Source organism: Pempheris klunzingeri, chromosome 1 (assembly GCF_042242105.1).
Source record: "Pempheris klunzingeri isolate RE-2024b chromosome 1, fPemKlu1.hap1, whole genome shotgun sequence".
NCBI classification, from domain to species: domain Eukaryota; kingdom Metazoa; phylum Chordata; class Actinopteri; order Acropomatiformes; family Pempheridae; genus Pempheris; species Pempheris klunzingeri.
In genome coordinates, this window is record NC_092012.1 from 7338059 (window position 1) to 7361983 (window position 23925).

At 39.3% G+C, this 23925-nt stretch overlaps 1 protein-coding gene and 1 non-coding gene across 2 annotated transcripts in view; both read right to left on the minus strand.

Moving 5' to 3' along the window:
* The window catches only part of itga11a (integrin, alpha 11a), a 47720-nt gene extending 29371 nt beyond the window's left edge, over window positions 1-18349 (minus strand). Inside the window, exons 1-2 of the mRNA XM_070853368.1 lie at window positions 18198-18349; window positions 9676-9790 (exon numbers count right to left, since the gene is read on the minus strand). Coding sequence (XP_070709469.1) covers window positions 9676-9790; window positions 18198-18270 — 188 coding nt within the window. The 5' untranslated portion in view covers window positions 18271-18349. The remainder of the gene's footprint in view (window positions 1-9675; window positions 9791-18197) is intronic.
* On the minus strand, window positions 8379-8452 carry trnat-cgu (transfer RNA threonine (anticodon CGU)). Its single transcript has one exon. It is a non-coding gene; the product is annotated as a tRNA-Thr (tRNA).
* Window positions 18350-23925: the final 5576 nt, after the last annotated feature.

A 23925-nucleotide genomic window follows, 5' to 3' on the forward strand; every position in this document is an offset into this window, starting at 1 on the left:
AACAGTTTAAAGAGAAAATACTTTCCAGTATTATTTAAAAAGAACAAGGTAAAATCCTGAACTATTACAAACAAAATTTTGCACCACTCAGCATTTTGAGGTTCTCACTAAGTCTGATATATTGCTTATTGAAATAGCAAAAATTGTATTATAAAACTACTAAAATGCTTCAAATTTTGCAATTCTCTGCATAGCTAAACTCGCATCAGATGGGAGTTCACATCCTGAGCTTTCCAATGCTGAACATGAAGACTTAATTTGCGTTCACAGCCTTCTCAAGCTAAAGTGGGACAGCCGCGGCTCAGTAGATTGAGCGGGATGTCCACTAATCACAGGGCGGTTTGATTCCCAGCTCCTCCTGTCCACATGTAGTAGTGTCATTGGACAAAACACTGAACCCCAAATGGCTGCCAATGGTTGAGCCAGAATGGTAGCTTGCTGCTGCTGATGTGTGACAAAGAAGCAAAGTGTAAAGCACTTCGATAAGTGTGATATAAATGCAGCCCTTTACACTGAAGGTATACTGTCTCTTCTTTCTCCCAGGTTAAAATAAAATTTTATGACAGCGCTGGCGTTGTCAATGATGAATCACACCATTAAGAACACAGTGCTGAAGGGGCCTTTACCTAAGACACAAAAAAACTGTGCTAGTACCATTAACAAACAATGAATTGGCAGTTTATGTGAAATTTAGGCATTTTAGAATTAATAACTAACTGTTTGTTAGGCATTTTAAAGCCATGACTTATGAAGTATGGCATCCCACTTGAAATAGTAATCTTTCTTTTTGCAGATTTCTCTCTAATTTCAAGCTGGTCTAATTCAAGCATTCATGGCAAGTGGAATCCTAAACTAATCACATTCCTGGAAAAGCTTCAATAAATATAGTAGGTCAACTAGGAATTTAAACAACTGTGCAGTCCAAGTGAAAATCACAGGGAAAGCAGCAGGGAAAAGGAGCAACTCCCAGTTCAGTGGTCCCCAAAGGACAGACACTCGACACCACTTTATAGCCAAAGCAGACCATGTCCAACCTCTTACATTGACTTCTAGGTCAGAGTCTAATAGTTAAAGAAAGACAAATCTTCAACTCGAGGATTTCTAGGTCAAGCTTGTGATCCCCAGAGTTCCTTAACTGCCTCAAATAACCAAGAAAACATCTTGGTAACATTTAGTAGGAAATGCGTACACTCAGAACCTCCCTTATAATTGCATATGGTTACCATGACATTGCAATATTTGCACGATTTCCGTAGAAATCAGAGGTGTCCTGGGGATTGTAATAATACTGTTGAAGCATTTTACATTTCATATAATTACAAATTTGAAGCTGAACACATTTCCACAGATACAAAGACATCATTCATTCCTATTCATCACCGCATAAACAATCTCCATTTAATTAACTAGGACAGAACAACTACATATAAGAGTTTACAGCCAATCTGTCATTGATTTCTTTAATGTTTTCTCCAAAAACTAGTTTCCTTTCTTTTTGCAAGTTTCAGGAGCACAGCCAGACAAGCCATTTACACTTTGTACTCAAGAAAAACGTAGGAACAATTCAGCTCAAATGCCAAATTAATTTAATTGTGTTATAAAAGCCCCACAATGTAATGTTAAATATAGTTGTTAATTTGAATTAGGACACCAGATTAAGGTTTGTCATCGCCCCTACCTTTTTATAATATGCTCTTTTAACCTCATATCCAAATTTATCATAGGAATGAATCTACACTGCTGTATATAAAGAAAAAAATCATTCATTTTCATGTTTTTTGCTGTTTTCTCCTAGTGATTGTAGTTGTATTTGTGGACCTGGATAGAAAGCTGATGCAGACAGTTCATCACCCGACTGACTAGGGCCTAGCAGGGATTAATAAAGTTGTACAGATTGAAAATTGAATCTACAATTCCATGACAACTGGGAAACTCCAGATTGTGTGATACAATTTAGCTCGGGAGAAGTGGATCTTGTGGTGAGACTGTTTGTTTCCAAGGTACAAGAATGAACATTCAGTCTTGAGTCTATTTCTTTGTGCTTTGTGGTATGGATTTCTTTTTAGGGCATCTCTACACGTAATGTATGCAATATTAAGGACACATACACTGAAAACATAGCACCAGTTATGATTTGACACTTCACAGCAGCAATAGAGGACAGGAGAAAGTGTTGTTCAAACAGTCCATCACAGCACATCAAAGAGCAACTCATATGGAAGTAAGCTTCAGTGTTTTTGCTCCTGGAGCCAACATTTAAAGTCTCACAGCTCTGGAAGTCATTTTCATCACAGTGGCTCCAACAGTGCTCTTATTTTCATAGCTATTAATATCAGCATTACTACCTCAGTTATTGCTATCCCTTGGCAAGAGGAGACAATGCAGCACAAGTTCAGGTCAGGATACAGCTACCTTAATGAAAAGGGACCATTGTTGCCTTTGACTTGGATGCCTGCCTTGGACCTCCTGAATTTCACCAGAAGCTGTTCAAACAATCATGTTCCAGTGCTCATTAGGTTCGAATGCTCGACTCGATGCATCATCACTGCAGGAATGGTAACGAAACTGAAAGAAATAACTCGACCCAAAATGAATGCATGGACATTTTCTACCATGGCTACCGGGGAATACAGGATTTTGGGGTTTGAGGAAGCGCCATCCCCAAGCCCAGGCTGTCATTAATGTGGTAATGTTTTTCATATTTGGAAGGAAGATATGTATACACTGTGAAACCACATCCCTGCCCCAAACATGAGTGTGCTACTCCAGTGTCACGCTTGTTCATCACATTCCATTTGTCTGCATTAAGAGGATATGTGTTCTTTTGTTAAAGCTTCCTCACAAATCTGAGGAACTGCAATGGTCACATAATCATTTTCTAAAGACATTCATTTACCAAGCATATTTCACTTAAGAGCACTGACCAGACAATGGCAGGCTGAGCCGATGACTTATGAGAAATGTGTAAGCACGTGCTAGTTGCTTTAATTTACTGTTCCACAAAGCATACAGCTCAAACACTGAGCTGTCTTTATCTGATTTTCAGATATAGACACGCTAGCGGTGTGGCTCTAGGAAAGGCACTGTTGATCGTGCCACTACTTTCCCCCAGACTAAAATATCTCAACAGTGATGGATTGGACTGAATGTAATTTGTACAATCCTACTGACTTTTGTACAATCCTGACTTTTCCTCTAGCACCACCAGGTCAAAGTTTCCACTTAAGCTTAAACTATCGGAACTATCTGAACTGAAATGTCCCCATGGCCTTTGTTACATGTCATATTACCTATTATCTCTCCTTGCTCTCATTAATAAAGGCTTAGAAAGCCTCAAAAATCTACATGGATTTTCACAACTCTCTGCACAGTTATTCATGCTTTTGGTGAACTTCTCCTCTATTGACACCATATGGTTGACAGTTATTGAATGCATATGTGCAATTTGTGGTACAAACATTCATGATGTCCTCAGGAAGAATTGTAATAGCTTTGATGATCCCTTAACTTTGACTCTAAAGAACTTCACATACTTTAGAGTATGCCCAAATACCTGTAAAAGTAATGGCATTGCAATTAAGCTCAGTTTACTTTCTTTTTAATGCTAATTGGGCAATGATACCCATTCTGATGCACACAACTAAGATACATGATAAACATCACCTACTAAAGCCGTACAGTGACATTGTCACTGTGAGAATTTTAGCATGCTCATATTAGCATTTAGCTCAAAGTTCTATTGTGCCGGATATAATCTCATAAACCCACTAACCTTCCTGTACAGTCTTGTTTTTACTGTTATTTTGCTTAAGGAGGCATAAAAACACGTTTCTTGCAGCTTTAAAAATGAGGTAAATAAAGGCAACACTATTTAAGGCCAGTGGTTAAAGACTTTAGAGACTCCCTGTAGCTCTTTGTGGTGAGCAACTTGTAACTCAGCTAAGGGTTAAAGGTCAGGCCTCTGTTGAGGAGACCTGGTACAATTGTAGAAAAATAAACAGTGGGAATAGAAAGTGGGAGGCTTCTATGGTGCATCGTTCAAGTATGAGGGTCCGTGTATCCCATCAGGTTTAAAGACCCAAGCTCTTTGCCAGTTGAAGGTAATGTGGCCTCTTCTCAGCTCCCCAATGATTGTCTGCTCTGGCAGAGTGTTTAGAGCACCTAAATGCTCAGAGGGCACGTGAGGAAATGATACATTCTTGACATGGTGACCTTTCCTCAACTTGGCAGCTCCATCAGCAGTCATGGACAGAAACTGTCAGCAAACCTGACAAAGATGTCTCAACTTCTTAAAGTCTCTAATGTCAAAAATTGTGATTTCTTTCCTGCTCACTTACATTTTGATTAGCAAAATATTGTTGTTTATACCACATGCATGGCCAAAAGGAAAAGAAAAAACTTCCTGAACAAATTTCTCAGACAAGTCTCCTTCTACACATACTGTTCTAATATCTCAGACACATGAAAGCTCTTGTAAATAACTTGTCCAAGCAGACTAGAATCCACAAACACTACTTTCTTAATTTGGTCCTCAAAGAAATCCTTTTGAATTTAGCTGCATGCCTGTCTTACTTCATGTTCAGGTCATAAAAGGCTTTTTTCACAGAGTCACTTTCCAGCTGTGATCCTGTTCCTATCCAAACACAGAGCTGAGGCTGTTGAGAAATCAGAAAACTCTGGAAAAGTTGACAGCGCTGCAGTCTAGCGCAGATGCTCACAGGCAACATCAGGTATTGTAACATTTTAAATTCTCTTGAAAGCATAGTTGAGGTGAAATCACTTGAGGGGGAAGTGGAGGTTACAAAGTTAAAAAGAATAAACATAGACATAGACTGTCCATTGCAATTTATAATGGAAGTTTTCTAATAGACTAATCTAAATGTGAAGTCATATTTGTAAAAACGATGACTAGAAGCAGTCTCATAGGCAATCAGATAAACACACAAACCGACAGAATCAGCAGAAATGGACCTCTGGAGTGCAGACACTTGGCGAACACATGTTCAGCTGCAGAGTTGCTGTCCGAAACTTCAAAGATGCATTTACAGTCATTTGAAACAAAAAAGAGCTGACTGTGCCCCAATCAGCAGAGATCATTGCTTCATCAGCACATTCATTTTGAGGAAATAAATAAATAAAATCCCTCTCAAATCTTAGTTGACACATGAAAACGAGAGACGTAAGGAGCTGAAGTCATCATTTCTCATATCGCAGACAAGACTCGTGAAGACAGCAGCACTGATCTGGTACCAGTGATGGAAAACAACGAAGTTAAGTTCTGTATTTAAGTACAATTTTCATTATTTCCGTTGTATTCTATAATGTATTTCTACGTCAATACATTTCAGAGTGAATTCGTGTACTTTCGTTTCCTTAAAACCATATGAATAAATTACCATTTTTAAATTACAAACATTGTGTCAACATATTACATACAATGTTACATACCAAATTTGAATGCAGTACTTCTGTACTATATTGGGGTATTTTTATGTTATGGTTTTTACTTTTGCTTAATTAAAAAAACTGATTATTTCCTCTATAACTGTATCTTTTAGCCGTTCGACCACTGGTGATAGATAAAACTATCTTCTGCGGCACTACCTTTGGTGTAGATGTGTGGATGTGGATTAAACAAATCAAGTATTGTCCAAATTTAACCGTACCATGTTTTCACATCACATTCAGATCCTGCAACATTCCTCAGTCCAGCTGAGAACTGTCAGACTATGCACTGCCCTCACACTCCCACACACACACACACACACACACACACACAAATATACACACAGTCTTGCTTGGGTTTGTGCATCCAGCTGTGTGTTCACATACCCACACCTACGCACGCTGCTGCTCTGACTAAACAGCTGTTTTAAAACTAAACTACACTGGATGACTTCGTCGTCTGCCGAGGAGACAGACGAGTCATAACTACAGTGTAAAACAAGTGGGAGACTCAACACAGTAAGTCACAGTATGTTCAGCTAGACATTATACTGAATAGCCACAATACTCAAACAATACGTTATAACGTTGTTAACATATTTAGAAATGGGAGACATTTAAAGAAATGTTTATTTTCTTGCATAGTTTGAAGGCTTTCCACAAAACTAATGCTCTTGCACACTACAAGTATTTCATTGCTCATAAAAAAGACACTTTTATGGAGGATGTATGAACACCTAATAAAGATGCCAAAATCCCAACCCCAGTAGTTCCATTTGGCTGCTGGTCTGTGCTGCACTTCTCTTCCACTGCTAATGTTTTCACCTCGTTCTCAGACATTTACCTCAGTCCAGGCAGCGTCTCCGGTGACCTTTATTCCGCACAAATCAGCCTCATCAGACCTTTTCAGCTCTGGTAGCCATGGCTCAATACCAGTGGCTCAGAATAGCAAAGAAGCTGGATTTTCCAGGATTATCGACAGCATCGCTCAGATGTGCGTCCTGTGACAAAGCAAGACTGGCAGCTCTCGTTAGTTTGTCACTTCACTCTCCAAATGTGTAGCTTTCCTTTCCTGTACACTAAGAACACACACGTTTGCACTCCCTAGCCTCTTCCCGATCCATAAAGCATAAGGCTAGGGAAATTCCACATCTTTATTATTGTCAAGAAATCCCATGAAAAGAACAAAGGTAACACTTTGTTTATTTATCTACTTTCAGACTTTGCTTCTTCTTTTGACTTCTTTTAAAGGCCTCATTCATTTACCAAAACTGTTGTTTTTTTTGCCAAATGCTACTTAATCACAAGTAAATTGTGCTTAGTCAGCGTGGTGTTAGTTAGTTTTTATGACAGAAGGACTGTGTGTCTTGGATCAACTCATTCATTAACTGAAGCACCAAGTTTCACTCAGTGAAACAGTGTGGCTCATTGATGTGGTTTTATTAGTTTTTGGACAACTGTAGAAGTTTATTGCTCAGTAGAATGAGAAATATCAGGCTTTGGCTACACAGACATTCTTAGTAGGATGAATTCATCATTAGTTTTAGTGTTTTTTCACAGGATTTATTGACAATAGAAAAAAGGAAAATCACCACTCATCCTTTAACCATGACAAGCCAAATCCTTGAGCCTGAAATAAACCTGATTCTAACCTTAATCAGAAATCCTGACACAACCCTTTGGAGAAGGATAAATGGGTTATGAGGCCATCACTTTCCGAAAATATCTCCCACTTATGGTGTAAAACTCAAATTGGACCTCACAAAGATATGAATGCAAGACCACATCTGCACACACACAAGCACACACCAACCAACATACACACACACACACATTTGAAGGCTCTCAATCAGATTTATGACTTTAAAGTAACAGACACTGTGATCTGGGATGTTATCAGCCAGCAGAATACAGCGATCACATTACCATGTGCAATATTCTAATGCTTCTTTATATGAATACAAAATGCTCACACATATAACACTATGGGCCTCATATCCCAGACTGCTCAAGGGTGATGGATGATTGATAACCTACCAAGAGGAAGAGTACAAACAACCAGAATAGGCCAGTAAGCTCACTATGGTATTTACTGCAGATACACTGGTCCCATTATGTCTACAGAGCAGCACTTGGAGCTAAAATTTGAGTTATACTATTGGGCTGTTCTTTGAAGAAAATAGTGACTGATTAATCATTTTTCCGTTACAGTCTAACCCAGTTTTACCACAATGTTGTTGCAGCAGTAATTAGATTAGACGCAACTAACAACACTTATGTTACACTTATGTTATGGATTAGGCAACTGAGCTGTGATTAAGTGACACTGCCATGACATCACTGTCAGAGCTTGCGCGCACGCAGGGGATGTGTTACTGTCATTCATGTTGTAAGCTGATGAAGTGTACTCATGGGAGGCATCAACAAGTAATACCACCTAGACAACAAAACGGGTCACTTGCTTTCCAAAACAACCGTCATGCCTTTCCCAAAAATCACTCTTAAGTGTTTTCTGAAGTATCACCCCAATAGTTGAGGTCCACTGTTTTCTGCTGGATAGTTTGATCAGTAGCTTGATACGTATTGAACACACATATTGACACTGATTCCAAAATGCTGCATAGCAGTTTACATTTTGATAAGGAAGGATTTTACTGCTTCAGAATAGTTTCATGTTTCCTCACGACGGTCACAAGGTAAACGGTAGAAAATCAGTGTTGAATGTGACAAAGTAATGTTCACTAGTAAGTGTTTGACTGGGCAATGCAATGAGTGCTGTGTGTAGGCACTCATGCCGCATCAACAAAGTGGTCATTCAAAGGACTGACAGGACCGTTTTTAACTCAATTTCAATGGTTAAAACAAGGTTGACTGTTGGAAGAAGACAAGATATTCCATTATTAGTCACACAACAGCAGCAGCTTGGCACTGAAAGGCACTGCTGGGATTTGAACCCAGGATCTCCTGTTTACGAGACAGGCACTTTAACCAACTAAGCCACAGTGCCCATCTGTGTGACTCTAGACAGACTGTGAACTGTAGTCAGGTGTCAATGTTTTATATATATGTTATATATATACATATACATATACATATACATATACATATACATATACATATACATATACATATACATATACATATACATATACATATACATATATATATATATAATATCACAATCAACTAAAGCTACTTACAGGAGAGGCTCATTAGGAAATTGCAAACAAAGATTGTTGCATTTAAACAAGTGCTATATTTTTTCTGGTGAAACCAAGCTGGAAGCTATCGAAGTCAGAGAGACAAAAATGGCATATAATTAAATCATATATAAACAGACCTAATGGTTTACACACACACACACACACACACACACACACTTACAAAGACACACATGCACAGCTGGAATTTGGCATGGTGCTAGCACAGTGCTTGCAACCAGACATTTTGGGGATGCCTGAAACTACTTTTGGCCACCACACGGTGCCAGTTGGCCTAATAATAGTGTGTATCAGTAGTGTGAGTCAGTTTGTACTATGAGGTAATATGATGAATGTGAGGCATCGAGCTCAGAGCTACAGTTTTTTTGGAAGCACAAATTAATAGGAGGAAACCTTCCACACCAAAGGGGGGGGGTACAGTAGATCACTGTCTTTCTGGGGGAAAATGTTGCAGTGCCAGGTCAGACAATCTGTCAGTACAACACTTTGTTAGGATTTTACAGTCATTATGTGCTTCACCTCTTGCCACTGATCACTAAGGTATATTCTGGTAGTCTTACAGAACCTAAAAATATACATTGCGATACTGATACTTTGTGATGAAATATATATAAATAAATATAGATAAAAGTTTATCATTGTAATTCAAGCGGCCATTGTAATGTTGGAGGCCAGAATTATGTAAATACAGCACTTTTTCCAGTTGTTGAGAAACTAAAAATACATTAGATACAAATAAGAATTTGCTGTCACATAATGACACCAGGGCTCCTGTGCAATAAACTGAACTTAAAGTTGTGGTGATAGTAGACAGAAATAAATGTTTTACTTATTTAAATCTATAATGAGGGGTGAGATTGCCGACTTCAAGTCATTTTCACAATTAGTCAAGAAAGTTTGGATTTCAGAGTACACGATATCTGATGATGAGACATCGCACTCAGGTAACAGGTAAAACATCAACGAGCTGTGATTGTTTGCATGGCAGCGGTGTGTAAATTACAATTACCATTTTTCGCCTCCAGCAGCCACGTGTTGCTGAACAGTGTATCCAAACTGGGCTTGTTTAGGGCCTTTGATGATCCTGTGTTTCTTTGTGTCAATATTGAAGCAGTCGTGGAATCCTGCAAAAAGAGAAGATAATATTTTTTATCAACATTGACTAAAGATGAGCTTTAAATTTCTTCCATTAATGACCAGAGATCTGTGCCCAGTTCTATAACATCAGTATAATCTGTGCACAAAATCTAGTTTTCATTGCCACATGGTAGCATGTCAGCAGTTTTAGAGACACCTGTACCTTTACATTGACACTCATTACACTTACAACAGCAGCAACAAGCAGATGCAAATGCATCCTTACTCATCCTCCCTACTCCATCTCACCTCTGTTTAGTCCCCTGCAACAGTCTAAACACAGACTTCCCTCATAAGGAAACAAAGTTGTCTGTCACATTTGACTGACATTCTTCCATCAGACATTTGCAGACCCAGAAGAGTTTTAGTTAAGCAGCACAGAATCAACATGACCACCTACATAACAACATATAAGAGACACAAAAGACGCAAAATCTGTGATTGACATTTCAGTGGTAAGGAAGCTGAAAATGCTCTGTGAAAGTTCCTTCCATGTGACTGAAGTATAAAATCTGCACCATATCAGTACCAACAGTAATATCTTGAAACTGCAGATTTAAAATTGGTAAAGACACTCAGCAAGGAGTTTTCTTTTTGATATTGCAGTTAATACACAGTGAAATGTAACCCGACATGTAGGGGGGGGGTAAAAAAGCAAGCTGCTATGGGACCTGATCAAAGCAAATCTGTTTTCCTGATTGTGTAGTTAAATTTCTCTCACATCTTTAGACAGCTTCCCAGGTGGTTGAAAAGAGCAGTGAAAGTCTGTTTTCAATTAAAATACCAATCAGAGAAGGTATTTTTTCAGATTTTTCATGTCACCAAGAAATCCATTACGGCTAACTAATGATGACAGCATCATTTGGCTTTTAAATTTCCATCAAAAGAGGAGGGCTGTTCATGAGGACATGGAGGTGGAGGAGATTTTCCTTTTGGCAGATGTGACGGGGAAAAAACATAATCGTCTACCACTCTGACTTCCTCTGGATCCATCTCTCTCCATTCATCTGTCTTCGACTTAATCCTCTGCTGATTTCTGTTTCACCAGTTGCCAGAAGTATCATATGTGTGTCTCTTGATGGGTGTTGCTCCAGTGATGTTTCAGCTACTGTAAGGTCAACCTTCATGTTGACCTTTACACTGAAGCTCATTGATCCCACAATAGATCAACTTAGATTGGAAATTGTTGAAGAAAGGGATATAGGAGGGAACTATAAGCAGACTTTATGCCTAATGAGACGCAGAGGTTTGGTTTGTAGAAGTCAAAGATTATTGCCTAAAAACAAAGTGTTTTCACACAGTTTGAGCGGCGGAGCTGAGCTGAGAGCATAAAAGCCTCTGTCTTCAACGACCGCAAGCCCCATCCCCCCTCCCCCTCACATCTCTGTGGCTCTCGTCCGCACGCTGTTGGGCTTATTCTATCCCTCACCCTCACGCTAAACAACTGAGGGACCACTCACAGCTCACTCGCCATCTGTGAGGCTCTGGGGTCACGTCAAGTTAAGTGAGCCCTGCAAGAGGAGAATTCAGTAAAATGTAAACAACAAGGTAAAGGAATGCTCAACAAAGTTGGAAAAAATTCAAATGAACCCACAACAAATGACAGGTGAGGCCACATTCAAGACAGTTGTCCCCAGGGTTTCCACCAAGTAATGTGACTGTGATTCGCGCACTTTGTGCTATTACTTGCAGTTATGCAGAGAAAATATTTTGAGTCTCTTAGTATGATTGCTGTTGGCCTGATGTTGTTGCTATGTTATCCAATAACATTATTAATTGTGAGTATAGCATCTGTTTTCACTTTTATCCCACTGACGCTCATCTGCATAGCCAAGATAAATCAAGAAGCCCAAGCTGCCCATATTACATAACTGTCGAGTTAATGTCAAGGACTGCATGTCTCAAAATGTCCCAGACATACCAATATGTACCAGTCTGCCATTAGGAAAACTACAGCTGAGTCTTCCAAAAACACCTTCCAGGAGCTGCTTGCTTTTCTTGGATATCCATAAAAAAAACAATAACTATCAAAGCTGTGCCCCTTTCAGCTAGATGGACACAAAACTTTAGCTTTCTAAGAAAAACAGGACAATATTTTGTTAGACGAAGTTGTGCAAAAATGAAAAAAACACAATTTTTGCCAATGTTTCTTCATTAATTATATACATATTTTTAACTGGTTGTCATTTCAGTGTCTATGTGTTGGATTGGAGCTGTGTCAAATACAAACGTTTGTTGTGTAAAGGTTTGTGGTTTCCATAGCCAGGCCCAAGCAAGATTTTGCATTGGAGGCCCGTCAAGGTGCCAGTAGACTTTAACAGACCTACTCATGTAATTTAAGGTTTTCAGAAAAACCCAACACTCATCTCCTTTCCGATGTTGAAATTGGGGGCCTTCATCAGATAATTTCTGTAAGTTTCTGAAACCAACAATCCAATATTCACACCCACTTTACGAAGTGATTAGTCAGCTGTGCAGGGGTGTGAAAGTAAGCAGACTGTCTGAAAAGTGTAACATCTCCCCACATTTATGCTTATGTGCTGTTTTTAGCCCTCTCAGTGGCAGACGGCTTTTCATCCCATCTTTCAGTGAGGCTGTTTGGAACAGCTATAAATATTTTTGGTTTCTGACATGGTTGGACAACACTTTGTACGGTCTAGCTTGTTTCTCACTGAAAAAGAACTAGTCCGTGCATGTGTATATTTGTTTAGCTCAACCTCTGCCTGATCTGAGACCTCACTAGAAACTCTGGTTCTCTCTGTTATTTCCCCTCAGTGACTCCGTCTTCCTCTTGTCTTTTGTTTCTGAGACAGATTCATAAAGCCCTGGAATAATATTTCACTCAAACAGTCACTCAAGTTAAACATTTGCAGCTCATGCTGACGGGTATTTGCATCAATTTGCACGACCCTGGGTGACTTTGTGTCTAATCCCATTATTCACTATGCGTTGTGAACACACAGTTAGGAGTTGATAATAGAGCACAGTTAACTAATGCTATAGCTTTTTGTCATCCATCAGATTTGCACAGTTCGCTGAGTGACCTATGGGATCATTATCACTGTAATGGCTATTATGTCACACTGTGATTTAGATAAATCTCACCTGCACTTTATCTTAGGAACCAAGCATCTGCTGCTCCAAGGGAAATGACCACATCATGTCTTACTGCATCAGCAGGTCAGTATTTATATTTCATAAAAATATAGCATTACCTTTTAGTTTCAAAGTTTCAAAGTTCTAAAATAATGTATTGTAATAATAGCTGGTACAGCTGCAACTCAACTCAGCTTTTTGTTTGTTACACAGCAGACAAGATTTATACATCTGGGTGTGCAATTGTTTACACTTTGAAATGCAGCTGTTTTTCTTGAGGAAAATGGTTCTTCAACGAAAATGTGACAGTGTCTGCATTCCTTGGATCGTGAATATTTAGAACTGTTCTCTAAAGAATCTCTAAACAAATGTACTAATATCTACTTCCACTGTTCCTCGGTAAGAATCGGTGAACCTGGGACTAAAATCGGGGTTTAGAGGACTGCAGGCAGCGTCGAAACCATCACGACCACAATTTTACCACAGAACATTATGTGAGTGAAGTGACAGCCACAGAGTGAATAAGTCATTTCATTGTATAAATCACTCATTCTGCACATCTGTCAAGTGACCAGGAGTATATCGCACCTTGATTGGCACAACCATGGACCACTTGTTCTGTTGAAATGAAAACCCTCTTTAAAATAAATTGCCATCTCTGCCATGCAGTCTTCATATAAATATTGACGCATTCTCCACATTGCTCATTTCCTGTCGTATGAATGGTTCGCATGTTCAGCTGGTGTTTGATCCTAACCCCAAACATCCTCCTGAAGTTTCTGTTTGTCTAGAAACATAAAAGGGGTGACTGAAAATAGATTGCTGGGAACAGATAGGTGTATGAAAAATAAATAGAAATCAGTAGGTGACTTGTACCAGTGTGGTGCGGCATAAATCATTTTACAAATGAAGGGCAGTGCACTTCACTGGAGCACGTAATCGTTAACAGTTCTGGTAGCTGACTTAATGTTAGGCTAACTTTTAAGTATTGAAAATAAATTTCCCAAGATGCAATCGCAGATAGGCTGATGTCTGGCCAAGAAATGAGCAAAAGCTAAAACAGGGATGGGGAAAAGTGTCACCGTGAAAGGACGAGAATGGAGGTGATCCAGTTTCCATTTCAAGCTACTAATGTGGCAGAGCAATTTAATATTCCCAGTAATATCAGCAGCTTCTAACGCAAGGTCGGAGTCTCGCCGGGTTTCCTGTGTACTGGCTTCAATGCCCAGATAAATAAACCTCAGGCCGGTGGCTGCCGGTGCGACCCGCATCAGTTCGCTGCTGCCTTTGGCCCGACACCAAGCTGCAGGAGCTCCACCGCAGACCCACTGACATAGAGCAGCCATGCGGGTGCGTTGTGCAAACTGCTGGCTTGGCGACTAATTCATATGCAACAGTCATGATTCAGTTCTAATAATAAGTTGATAATATGGTTTAAGATTTATGACAACATATGATACATCATGATGTTTCCTCTTTTTTTTGGGCCATTTTTACAATCAATTCTCGTAGGTGTATGTGAGTGTACAGACATTGTGTTACCACTGCATCCGACTGGTTATGGGGCCTGTAGCGTTTTAACAAATATAACTGAGTCTCCACATATAATAAATCTAAATAAATATAAAGTGTTTTTCCATTGATCCGTTCTGGCTTTCCATTACAATGGTTTTCTCTGGAAAGATACTCCACAGTTGACAATATACTTTCAAACATTTTGGCACCTTATATCACTATTACCCCACGCCAATGTAAATACTCTGGGAGGCACAGGGTATCTAAAACCAGATGTTCCCAATACACAGCAGCCAACTGGGCACTGCTTAACAAGCTCTTAACCCTTTGAGCCAACGAAAGGCCCTCCAGCGATTCAAACCACTGTAGGGCAGCGCAACCCTGGATGTGAACCACCAGCTATCAAACACAACTACATGACACCGTCAAGACATTTGCAATGAATTAGTGGGCATAAGTTTGTTACTAAAGAAATAGCATGATTCGGACTTTTTCCGAGGTAGGGCATTAATTGCTGTTAGCCAGTGTAACATGAACTAACAGTACTACTGAAACTTCAACAGCCTATAAATATAAATCTCATAAAACAATACCGCTCTTGATTAATGAGCAGGTATTTTCACCATGATCTTCAAACACTAAATGGCTTTAATATCATTTTGTTGAGACATTTTGATATACACTACCCCCCAGAAACATATTTTATTAAAATAAATGCCAACAGACAGAAGCCACTTCTGAAAATAGGATCTGGACACAATAGATCCAAAAGGCAGTTGGGCCAGCATGAAGGAATAAAGGAATCCCTGATTAGGGTACTCTCTGACCTACACTCATCTAATCCTTGGACCAGCTGTAATCAATCAAGATATCTTTAAGAGATGTGTGAAACTTAACGTCATCCCATTTGCTGGCAGAGGAACAGTAAATACCTGGGACTTCAAAATGTCCCAGGAGGGTTTTCACACTTGGAAAAAACTGGTTGTAAATTGAATAATTACATGTAATTGATTTTATTCACTGGCCATGGAATTTACTAATTTTATACAAAATGTACCAACCAGCTCCAAACTAAGCTCTTTTTTAGTCACTAGTTTGTTTAATGCAAAGTTAGTTTGGTTCAGTCTTACTACTCTCATCAACCATACTTTCAGCACCAGCAAACTTCATTATACAGTCTGTCCTCCCAAGACAAACAACAACATCAGTTGGTTCAGCAAATGCCTCAAAACTGATGTAGATTTCAGAGAGTTTTGTTTGGTGATTGCAAAGGCAGAGACTATTATAGAGGCACAAAGTCTGCATAAGGAAGAGGTCTGGCTGGTTGGCGGGGTTAATTTTGGACTCTAACATGGGAATTCGACGTTCATTTTCATATACTAAAAAAATTAACAGTTGATTGATTTTTGTCTTTTGTAGCCTTAAACAATTACTTAATTGTTAACGTAATTACTTTGGAAAGCACAGATAAGTGACATCATCCTGTCCATCAGATTGGTTGCTTGATTTTAATTGTCAGCAAACAAGTTCTGATAAACCCATTGTTCACTTCCTGCCCAGCACCAAACAGCAGACAGATGAATGTGGCAACCAGCGAACATAGCGGAGCTAGCCATTTAGAAACCAGTTATTTTTTTCAGGAGTCAGAGGAAACTAAAATAGACCTAAAAGGCGAGTGAATATAAGATTTACATTAATTTAGAGGGCAGAATAATGACTTTAAATCAAATAATAATGTTGCTCCGTGCTAGTCGTAGCAACTGGATAAGGTGATATTGTAGTGACAGGATTGAGTGACATTCAGTTTTTTCTGGCCTCTAGTGGCTTCATGCTACATCATCTGTTAATTCAGTGGTGAAAAAGAGTCTGGATTATGCTGACTATAAAAAGAAAATACTATAAGTGGGTTATGATGCAAACACAGTCTCCCAAATGTCCCTTGGAAAGTGGCCATGATATAATTGCTACCAGGCACGATGAGGTTTACCCATTAAGAAAATAATGGACTTGGTCTCTACTATATTTATTACCAGGACACCTCATGTAGTATTATTGTTTACTTAATTCCATCAGAATCTGGCACACTGTAATTTATGCCTTGATGAAGCATACATTTTGTATTTTGGAGGGCCTTCAATAATTTTCTGTGATTATGCGAGTAATTTATTGGCATTAGTCATTGTAATTTTCAGTGCAGACTTCACCTTCTACATCAATATGGAAGTCACAGTGGCAACTCTTCAAGAGAGCTGGATGGAGTTGCCACATTGAATGTCCATTAAAACGAGGAAATATCAATTTCACATAAGAAACACGCTTGAGTTAACATATCTTGCCAGAACAGTTTATAAAGAGGAGGAGGACTGTGTTCTATCTGCGAAATACAAATCTAGGTTTGATCTAGAAGTGTCTTTATGTCAATGGTTTCTTGAGGCAAATGGCACCATCTCCTATAGACCTGTCAGTTGCATCTATATGAGATGGCCCAAAGTTATCTGGACGGGATCGCTGGTTCAAAAGTCCCATGATTCCACAAACAGAAGATTAAAATGCAGCCTCCTTCTTATGTGCCTGCCAAAACATCTCCCACCGCAGCCAGCATCAAGTCTTTCTCCACAGACTCCAGCTACAAGGTCAGTGTCTCCCTCACTGTGGCATCAGTCCAGAACTTAGTTCCAACAAATTCCAAAATCAAACCAAATATTTACAATAGAGATTTCCTATCCTCCACTCCTTAGTTTTGTGTTATTTACCAAGTGTCTAAATGAAAGATTAATTAATTTCTTCCTCTGAAAAAATCCCTCCTCAGTATTAACCTCAGGGTGATGCAGCATAACAGAGAAAGGAGTGAATAGTACTTCATTGTATAGACTGGAAAAACATACAGTGATGATTATGTACAGCCATGGTGGCACGTGCACGGTATTTTATGGAAACATTGGCCAAAACAGTGTGTTTAAACAATGTGGTTACAGTTCACAGTATAGTGCTGTAGACCCAATAACCCTATAGAGATCTCTACTATAGCACCACCAGGGACAGTATTATATTTAAATGGTTCAGTACTTTTTTTTTTAACTATTAATTTATGTGACCCATGTTAAATGTCACATACATAACATACATATACTTTTGGTGCCTTTTATTAAGTCTCTGTCTCTCTCTTTCTATCATCCCGTCTGGATGGGTTACTGGTATAGCGATTTCACTGGTAATTGACCACAGTTCTGGCTGAGCACCAACAACTCTCCAGCAACTGGAAACTTGACTGTGAAAAGATAGCATCAATTTTCATTTGAGAGAACATGCCTGCTTCCAATGAGACACAGAGCACCTCTGTAGACCTGAGGGGGACAACGCATGCTTCAGTAAAGCCACTGAGCTCTGCCTTCCTGTCTCTTACCATGATACTGGGTCAAGATGTCACGTCATGATGTCATTCACACAGGCAGCCATTCATTCACCAAAGATATTCAGATATTACTGTTCCCTCAAGTGCACAGACTTTCAGTGATGTTGTAAATTAAGTCCTAAAATACGAGGTTCTCTAATGTTGCTTTTAAAAACAACAGTCTCAAAGTTTCCAGTTGCTGTTGCAGTGGGTCAAAGTATAACTATCAATTAGAGAGCCATTATTATACTGCAGAGCTACATGGAGAAAGAAAGATGGTCAGATTCATACATCAGCCAAACACAAGCATATAAGGATGCATACAGTACCCACACACACATGCACACACTTAAGAAATAACATACATACATACATAAACACCTTTCACTCACCTAACTGCTGGCTGCAGATCCAGAGCAGGAGGAAGCAGAAGTACTCCATATGTTTGCCGGTGCAAGTGTGCATGTGTTTATGTGTGTGAACGATGACTGCTGTGAGTGGTTATGTGGTGGGCTGAGGCACAGAGACCCAGTGGCAGGCACAGTTAAAGATCCCACTCTGATTGACTCCAAGTCCAAGTTAAAGCGCTGCCTATATCTTGGGAAAGTAGGAGGAGACTGCAGAAGAAGAAGGAGGAGGAGGTCCAGTTTGACACAGCAGGCAGGAATCATCTGTCTCCCACACACTCATTCAACTCAGTTTGACAGAGTGAATTCTCTCAGACGGCTCATATTTAGGCAAAAGGACACTTTTGTGGTGGACAGTCAAGATGACGTACAGTTTAGGGGAATGAGGTTTTGAGCTGTTAGGGTGTAAGGGAATCAAAAATTAAAACTTTATCTTTCCACTAAAAGATAAAAAAAAAAAACAACGTTGTTAATGTGGAACAAATGAACTAAAATTCAGAGCCAAGCTGTAAACTTTAGTTGTACTCTGATTTCCTGAAGAACGTGTGGCCACTTAACTGACTTCAAATTGGCAGACAACAGAAACTCTCTTAATAGAGGATGAAATCAAACAATGAACCAACAGCTGAAAGCACATGAATACATACGCAGATGCAAGACATAACATTACTATGATCACACTGTACATCTCCAAAGATATTTCAACAAGTGAATCTAAAGAAATACACAGTAGATCAGTAACACCGCCAAGCCTTTACTCATTACACACGTAAAACGTCTTCTGTCAGACTCAAGCTATGCACCACAAATGCTATCATCGTGGCACAACCACAAACTAACCAGTGTATTAACAGTGGAACGTAAATGTGGGGTTTGCATGTTACCTCATACCCTTGCAGTTGAACCATCCAGTCCTAACTACTCAATGCATAATGATCCCACTTACGCAATAAGACATAGTTTGTGTGCATTAGCTCTCTCGACATCCATTTGTGGCCACCTGGTAGATCTCCAATTCACTATTTAACCACCGCATGTCACATAAATGCACATCTTGTCCGTACATAGGCCTCATTTTAACTTTGGTCTGGAAAATAATTTCTACATTGGCAAAGACTTACATCTGCATAATAATCCACCTATACAGGAGGGTGATATGACGACATATGTAGCAGTTTTCGAATGTATGAAATTAAAATGTGTTTCAAATCTGGCTGAGAGCTGGACGCTTATTTTTCATTTAATTCATTACAGTATTTTGTGGGTATTGTGCCAATATTTTTTTGTCATTCAAGTTTTTATTGATTTTTCAAAAAAAAAAACTTTCCTAAAATTTACAAAACAAAGAACAAAAAACAAAAGTTGGTTGGTGCACCCCCACCCCTTTCCCTTTTGAGTCACACATATCACAGATGCAAGCACAAAGAGGTTACATTGTTTCCTGCAACCAAAACAGAAGTAAATCCAGACAGAAAAAATAAAAAAAACAAAAAACACAGTATTATTTTATGCGGAAATGTCAGTCTAAATCAAATTTTGTTTGTTTGTTTATTGTGCCAATATTAATACTATCAGGATAGTGGAATCAGTGAATAGTGTTGTGATCTACTTTATAGATATACACATTTATGGTTTTTCTGTTTTCAGGCATGTTGGACTGCTATATAAATAGTCCATCTTAAAACTGCTGAAATAAATCTTTTTACATTGACAATAGATCAGCTATGCATATCGTGAAAGGTGTCACTGATGATCACGGATCTACACAAGTCAGCAGTTCTCCTTTATAGCGCACAACGTTCCTGTTTTGACTCACTTTCCCTTCTGTCCTCACCATCACAGCAGGCCTGTGCTCAGAAGAAGGCTCACAAAAACTACTGTATGCTATGGCAGATAGGCAAAATTAAAAGAGTAGTTCTAGTTAGTGAACATAGTGGATAATTTTGCAGCTAAAGACCCACATCGTAACTGGCAAGTATGAAAAATGTTGATACTGAGAATATTAATGAAATGCTCATAGACAATTTGCTTTCTCTATTTAATTTCTTCTGTATTTTCATTTGTTTTCAGCCAAAATAACTGAAAAGATGATCGTTTCCAAAAGTTAACTAAAGTTGCCTATACTTAACCACAGACTGGGGTGTAGACATAAACTCTGGACTCTCACTGGACAGTCTGGTACTTTGTATTCCTGCCGACTGCCTTCCTGTGAGTCCAGCACGGTACATAAATGTGGTGTTTCATTCACTCAAAAAAACCTTGTCTGTGAATGTAACCTAGGTGGTAATTATGCTTGTCAGTAAAATCTTATTAGGAAAGCGAATTAGTTGTATATGAATACAATTTCTAGGAGACAGGATTGTGCATCTCAGATCTTAAAATTACAGAATGACAGGACACTGCAGATAAATAGGAAAATATATTGTGGTAACCAAGAGGTTAGGCCTACAGAGACTGATGAGCGAAGGAATTATGGAGTAAATGGCTTTAAAAAAATACATGTCCTGTACATCTTTCCACACGTAACACACATACAGAAACCCGAGCAGACAGGCGGTCAAACAGGCCACGTGAGACTAGGAGGTGCCTGTGAAACTCATCACTCAATCTATGATGAGTTTGTCACATATCCAGATCTGATAACCATCCTGTGAGCAGCTGTCTATCTGAAAATCTGTCAAACTGACAAATATACATCTTTAGCTCGACCAGACTCTTCTGCTTGGTTTGCAATCACAGTACCCTTTTCTTTTCAACACAGAGCAACCACACACCACACAAATCAAGCAAGTGTTTGTGCTTAAATGACTTAGGATAACCAGGCCTTCAAAACCAAAAAAAAAAAATCAAGACTTGCTTTCATCAAGGGTGCTTAAAAGTTCATTGGATTTTTTTTTCTTCCTTCCGCACTTCTCCCCAGTAGACTCCTGGCCCACATTAAGCACTGTGCCTACTGCTAGGGCTTGAAAATGTTCACATCACACTGCACATGTAAATATCAATGGACAGGGTTCTTGAAATGAGTTACAGCATTAGGTGAGTGATGTAAGTGATACTGCATGGTTGGATTAAGTACAAATGTCTGCATTTGACGTTAGGACTTTTCCTCTTGTCTTAAACCATAAAAACATCATCACACCGACATTATGTTGTTCTTCCTGCTGACATATATTGTTACAGAGCAAAAGGAAGTCTACAGGGTAAACCAGGTAACATCATGAGCATACTGAGTTACCTCAGGCAGACTAACGAGACAATACAACAAGGAAATGTTTTAAAAGGCAGCATTCCTACCCATCAAACTAACGGTATAAAACATTCCCAAATTGGAGAGGAAATCAAGAGGTTACAGAGGTTTGGCAGTCATTATAACATAAAAATGTTCTCTATAAACATGAAAAGTTTCATAACAAGAATTGTTTCATCCAGTATTGTGGATACAAACTTAAAGCTCAAGAATCCCCCACTGACAGCTTGTAAGAAAAATGATAGATCAGAGAGGAACCTACAATTAAGACTAAAGTCTGGTGCTCTGAATGACGGCAGTGTGCCAGGGCAGTTAAGGTTTTTTTGTCAGCGTTTCATGACCAGAGGGGGCTGGTGGACAATTTTCCCCAATGCTTTGCTGCTAACCTAAATTGCCATGTAGATATTTAACTCACTGTCAGTAAGAGGGGGATGAGGTTAGAGGGGGCAAAGTGTGAAAAATTTGGTTTTGAAATCCAATTCTTTTTCCCTCCTCCACACCATGTAAGCCATACAGAGTCCCACTGTGACATGCAGGCTGAAATCAATGCTGCACAGGAGCTGCACTTACCTCACCTTTTCAGGGCCCTCTCCAACACCATACCACAACTGCAAGCAATTACCTCAATCACCCCAGGATTATCTGTTTGTGTGCGATGTATGGCTGTCTCCTCAGGCCAGAATGGGAGCTTTGGCCAGACACGGGACAAGTCCCCTGGGATCAGACGTAAAGACGCAAATAGCTAACCCCCATCAGAGTTCATGCCTTATGTTAAGACCCAGCATCTATCACCCATCATAATGTTGTCAAGTTTGAGGCCTCCAAGCCTGGTCTCTGGGGCTTTTATCCCACTGCTTTTGAAGTGCTTCTTTCTGAGGCATCATTATGTAAACCTGCTGTGTAGAGCTTTTGTCTCACACAGACATTGTTATCACATGCTTATACTGTATTTTATTTGGTTTATGCATGTATTTGTTTATTACGAGTTTCCTTTTCATCTGGAGCAATAGAAACTTCACTTAGGTTCTTCTGCCACAGTCCTAGTTGCTGTAGCCTCCCTCATCACTACAGTAGCTCCCTCCTTCAGCTCTGGCAAACCGATCATTGCTGGCAAACTTTAAAAGCATCATTAAGAGTGCAGCAGCGCAGGGATGTCATAACAGACAGCAGATTCAAAAGCTCCAGCACAATGTGAAATACACAGATGTGCCTGGCGGTAAAAGGCTAAATCAGCAATGTGTGAACTTGTTTGTAACGGCTGGACTGTAACAGACGTTTATTTATATGCAAAAGTCCAGCTTTAAGCATTAGTTCAACAGCAAAGTTAAGAGTTGAATGGTGCAGGTTTTTGAAGGGACATTACAGTTCTGAAAGCTATATTTAAATATGACTGTTTTTACAAAGTTTCATTATTATTTACATTATCATTCAGTTTTGTTACAAGTCTGTTTATGATTGAGTGGAAAAGAAGTATCTAATCAAGTTAGCTGCTCTGTTAAGATGTAATAATTGACTTTTGGCCACTAGTGGGCAAGAAAACCATCAAACCAAGTACATAAGTGCACAGCAAGTTCACAATCCACGCATTTGCTTTACTGCTAACCAACACTGATATGCAGATATTGGACTCTCTGTCAGTGAGGGGTGACTGGGGTGGGAGTTGAAGTCAATGGGGTCTGAGGAAAATTTGACAGCCCTTTGGTGCATTTAAGTGCACGGAAGTTTAATAATATTACAAAGCAAAACAAAAAATGAAAATTTTTTATACATGGAAAAATATACGTAAATATCTTTGTATGAATGGATATAGATACAAACAGTGATGTCTATAAACACCATTTAGAGCTACTAATTCTTTTCCCTAACCTTGACAATACAAGACAGCAGACCTTTGATTTTATAGCAAAGCAGGCACAAAGCCTTTTCAGGTTCACTGTGAACTGAGAAAACCATGCATGCATCTCTCTGTATCTCTCTCCTCTCTGCTTTCATATCTCTCTCTGTCTCCAAGGATGGACTTCTCCAAAATGCATGGGATTTAAAGAAACTAAACGATGCAAGGTAGTGTTCAGCCTTTGACTCAAAAAATATGAAATATGAATCAATTGGGAGAGCAGATTCAGAATTTCAGATCTGGATGTGAAGCCTCCGCTATCTGCTGACTCTGGAAGCTCCATATGCACCCTTTGTGTCCACAGTCCCATGTCCTTTTGTCATAATCATCTCCAGTTCTCTGTTACTGCCTAGGCTATTTCTTGGAAATTGTTCTTCAAACATTCGACTGTACATGCTGAAGCTTATTGCCCGTGGAGATGTTACTTTCCACAAATCGTGGCCAAGTAAGGCAGGGGCAGGATGAAACAATGAATGGTTTTAAAGCAACAGAGCACACACTCAAAGTCCCCCAAGGAGCTTTTTGAAACATTTTGCTGTTCCAGCAACTCAGTTTTGGCCTCGTATCATCTG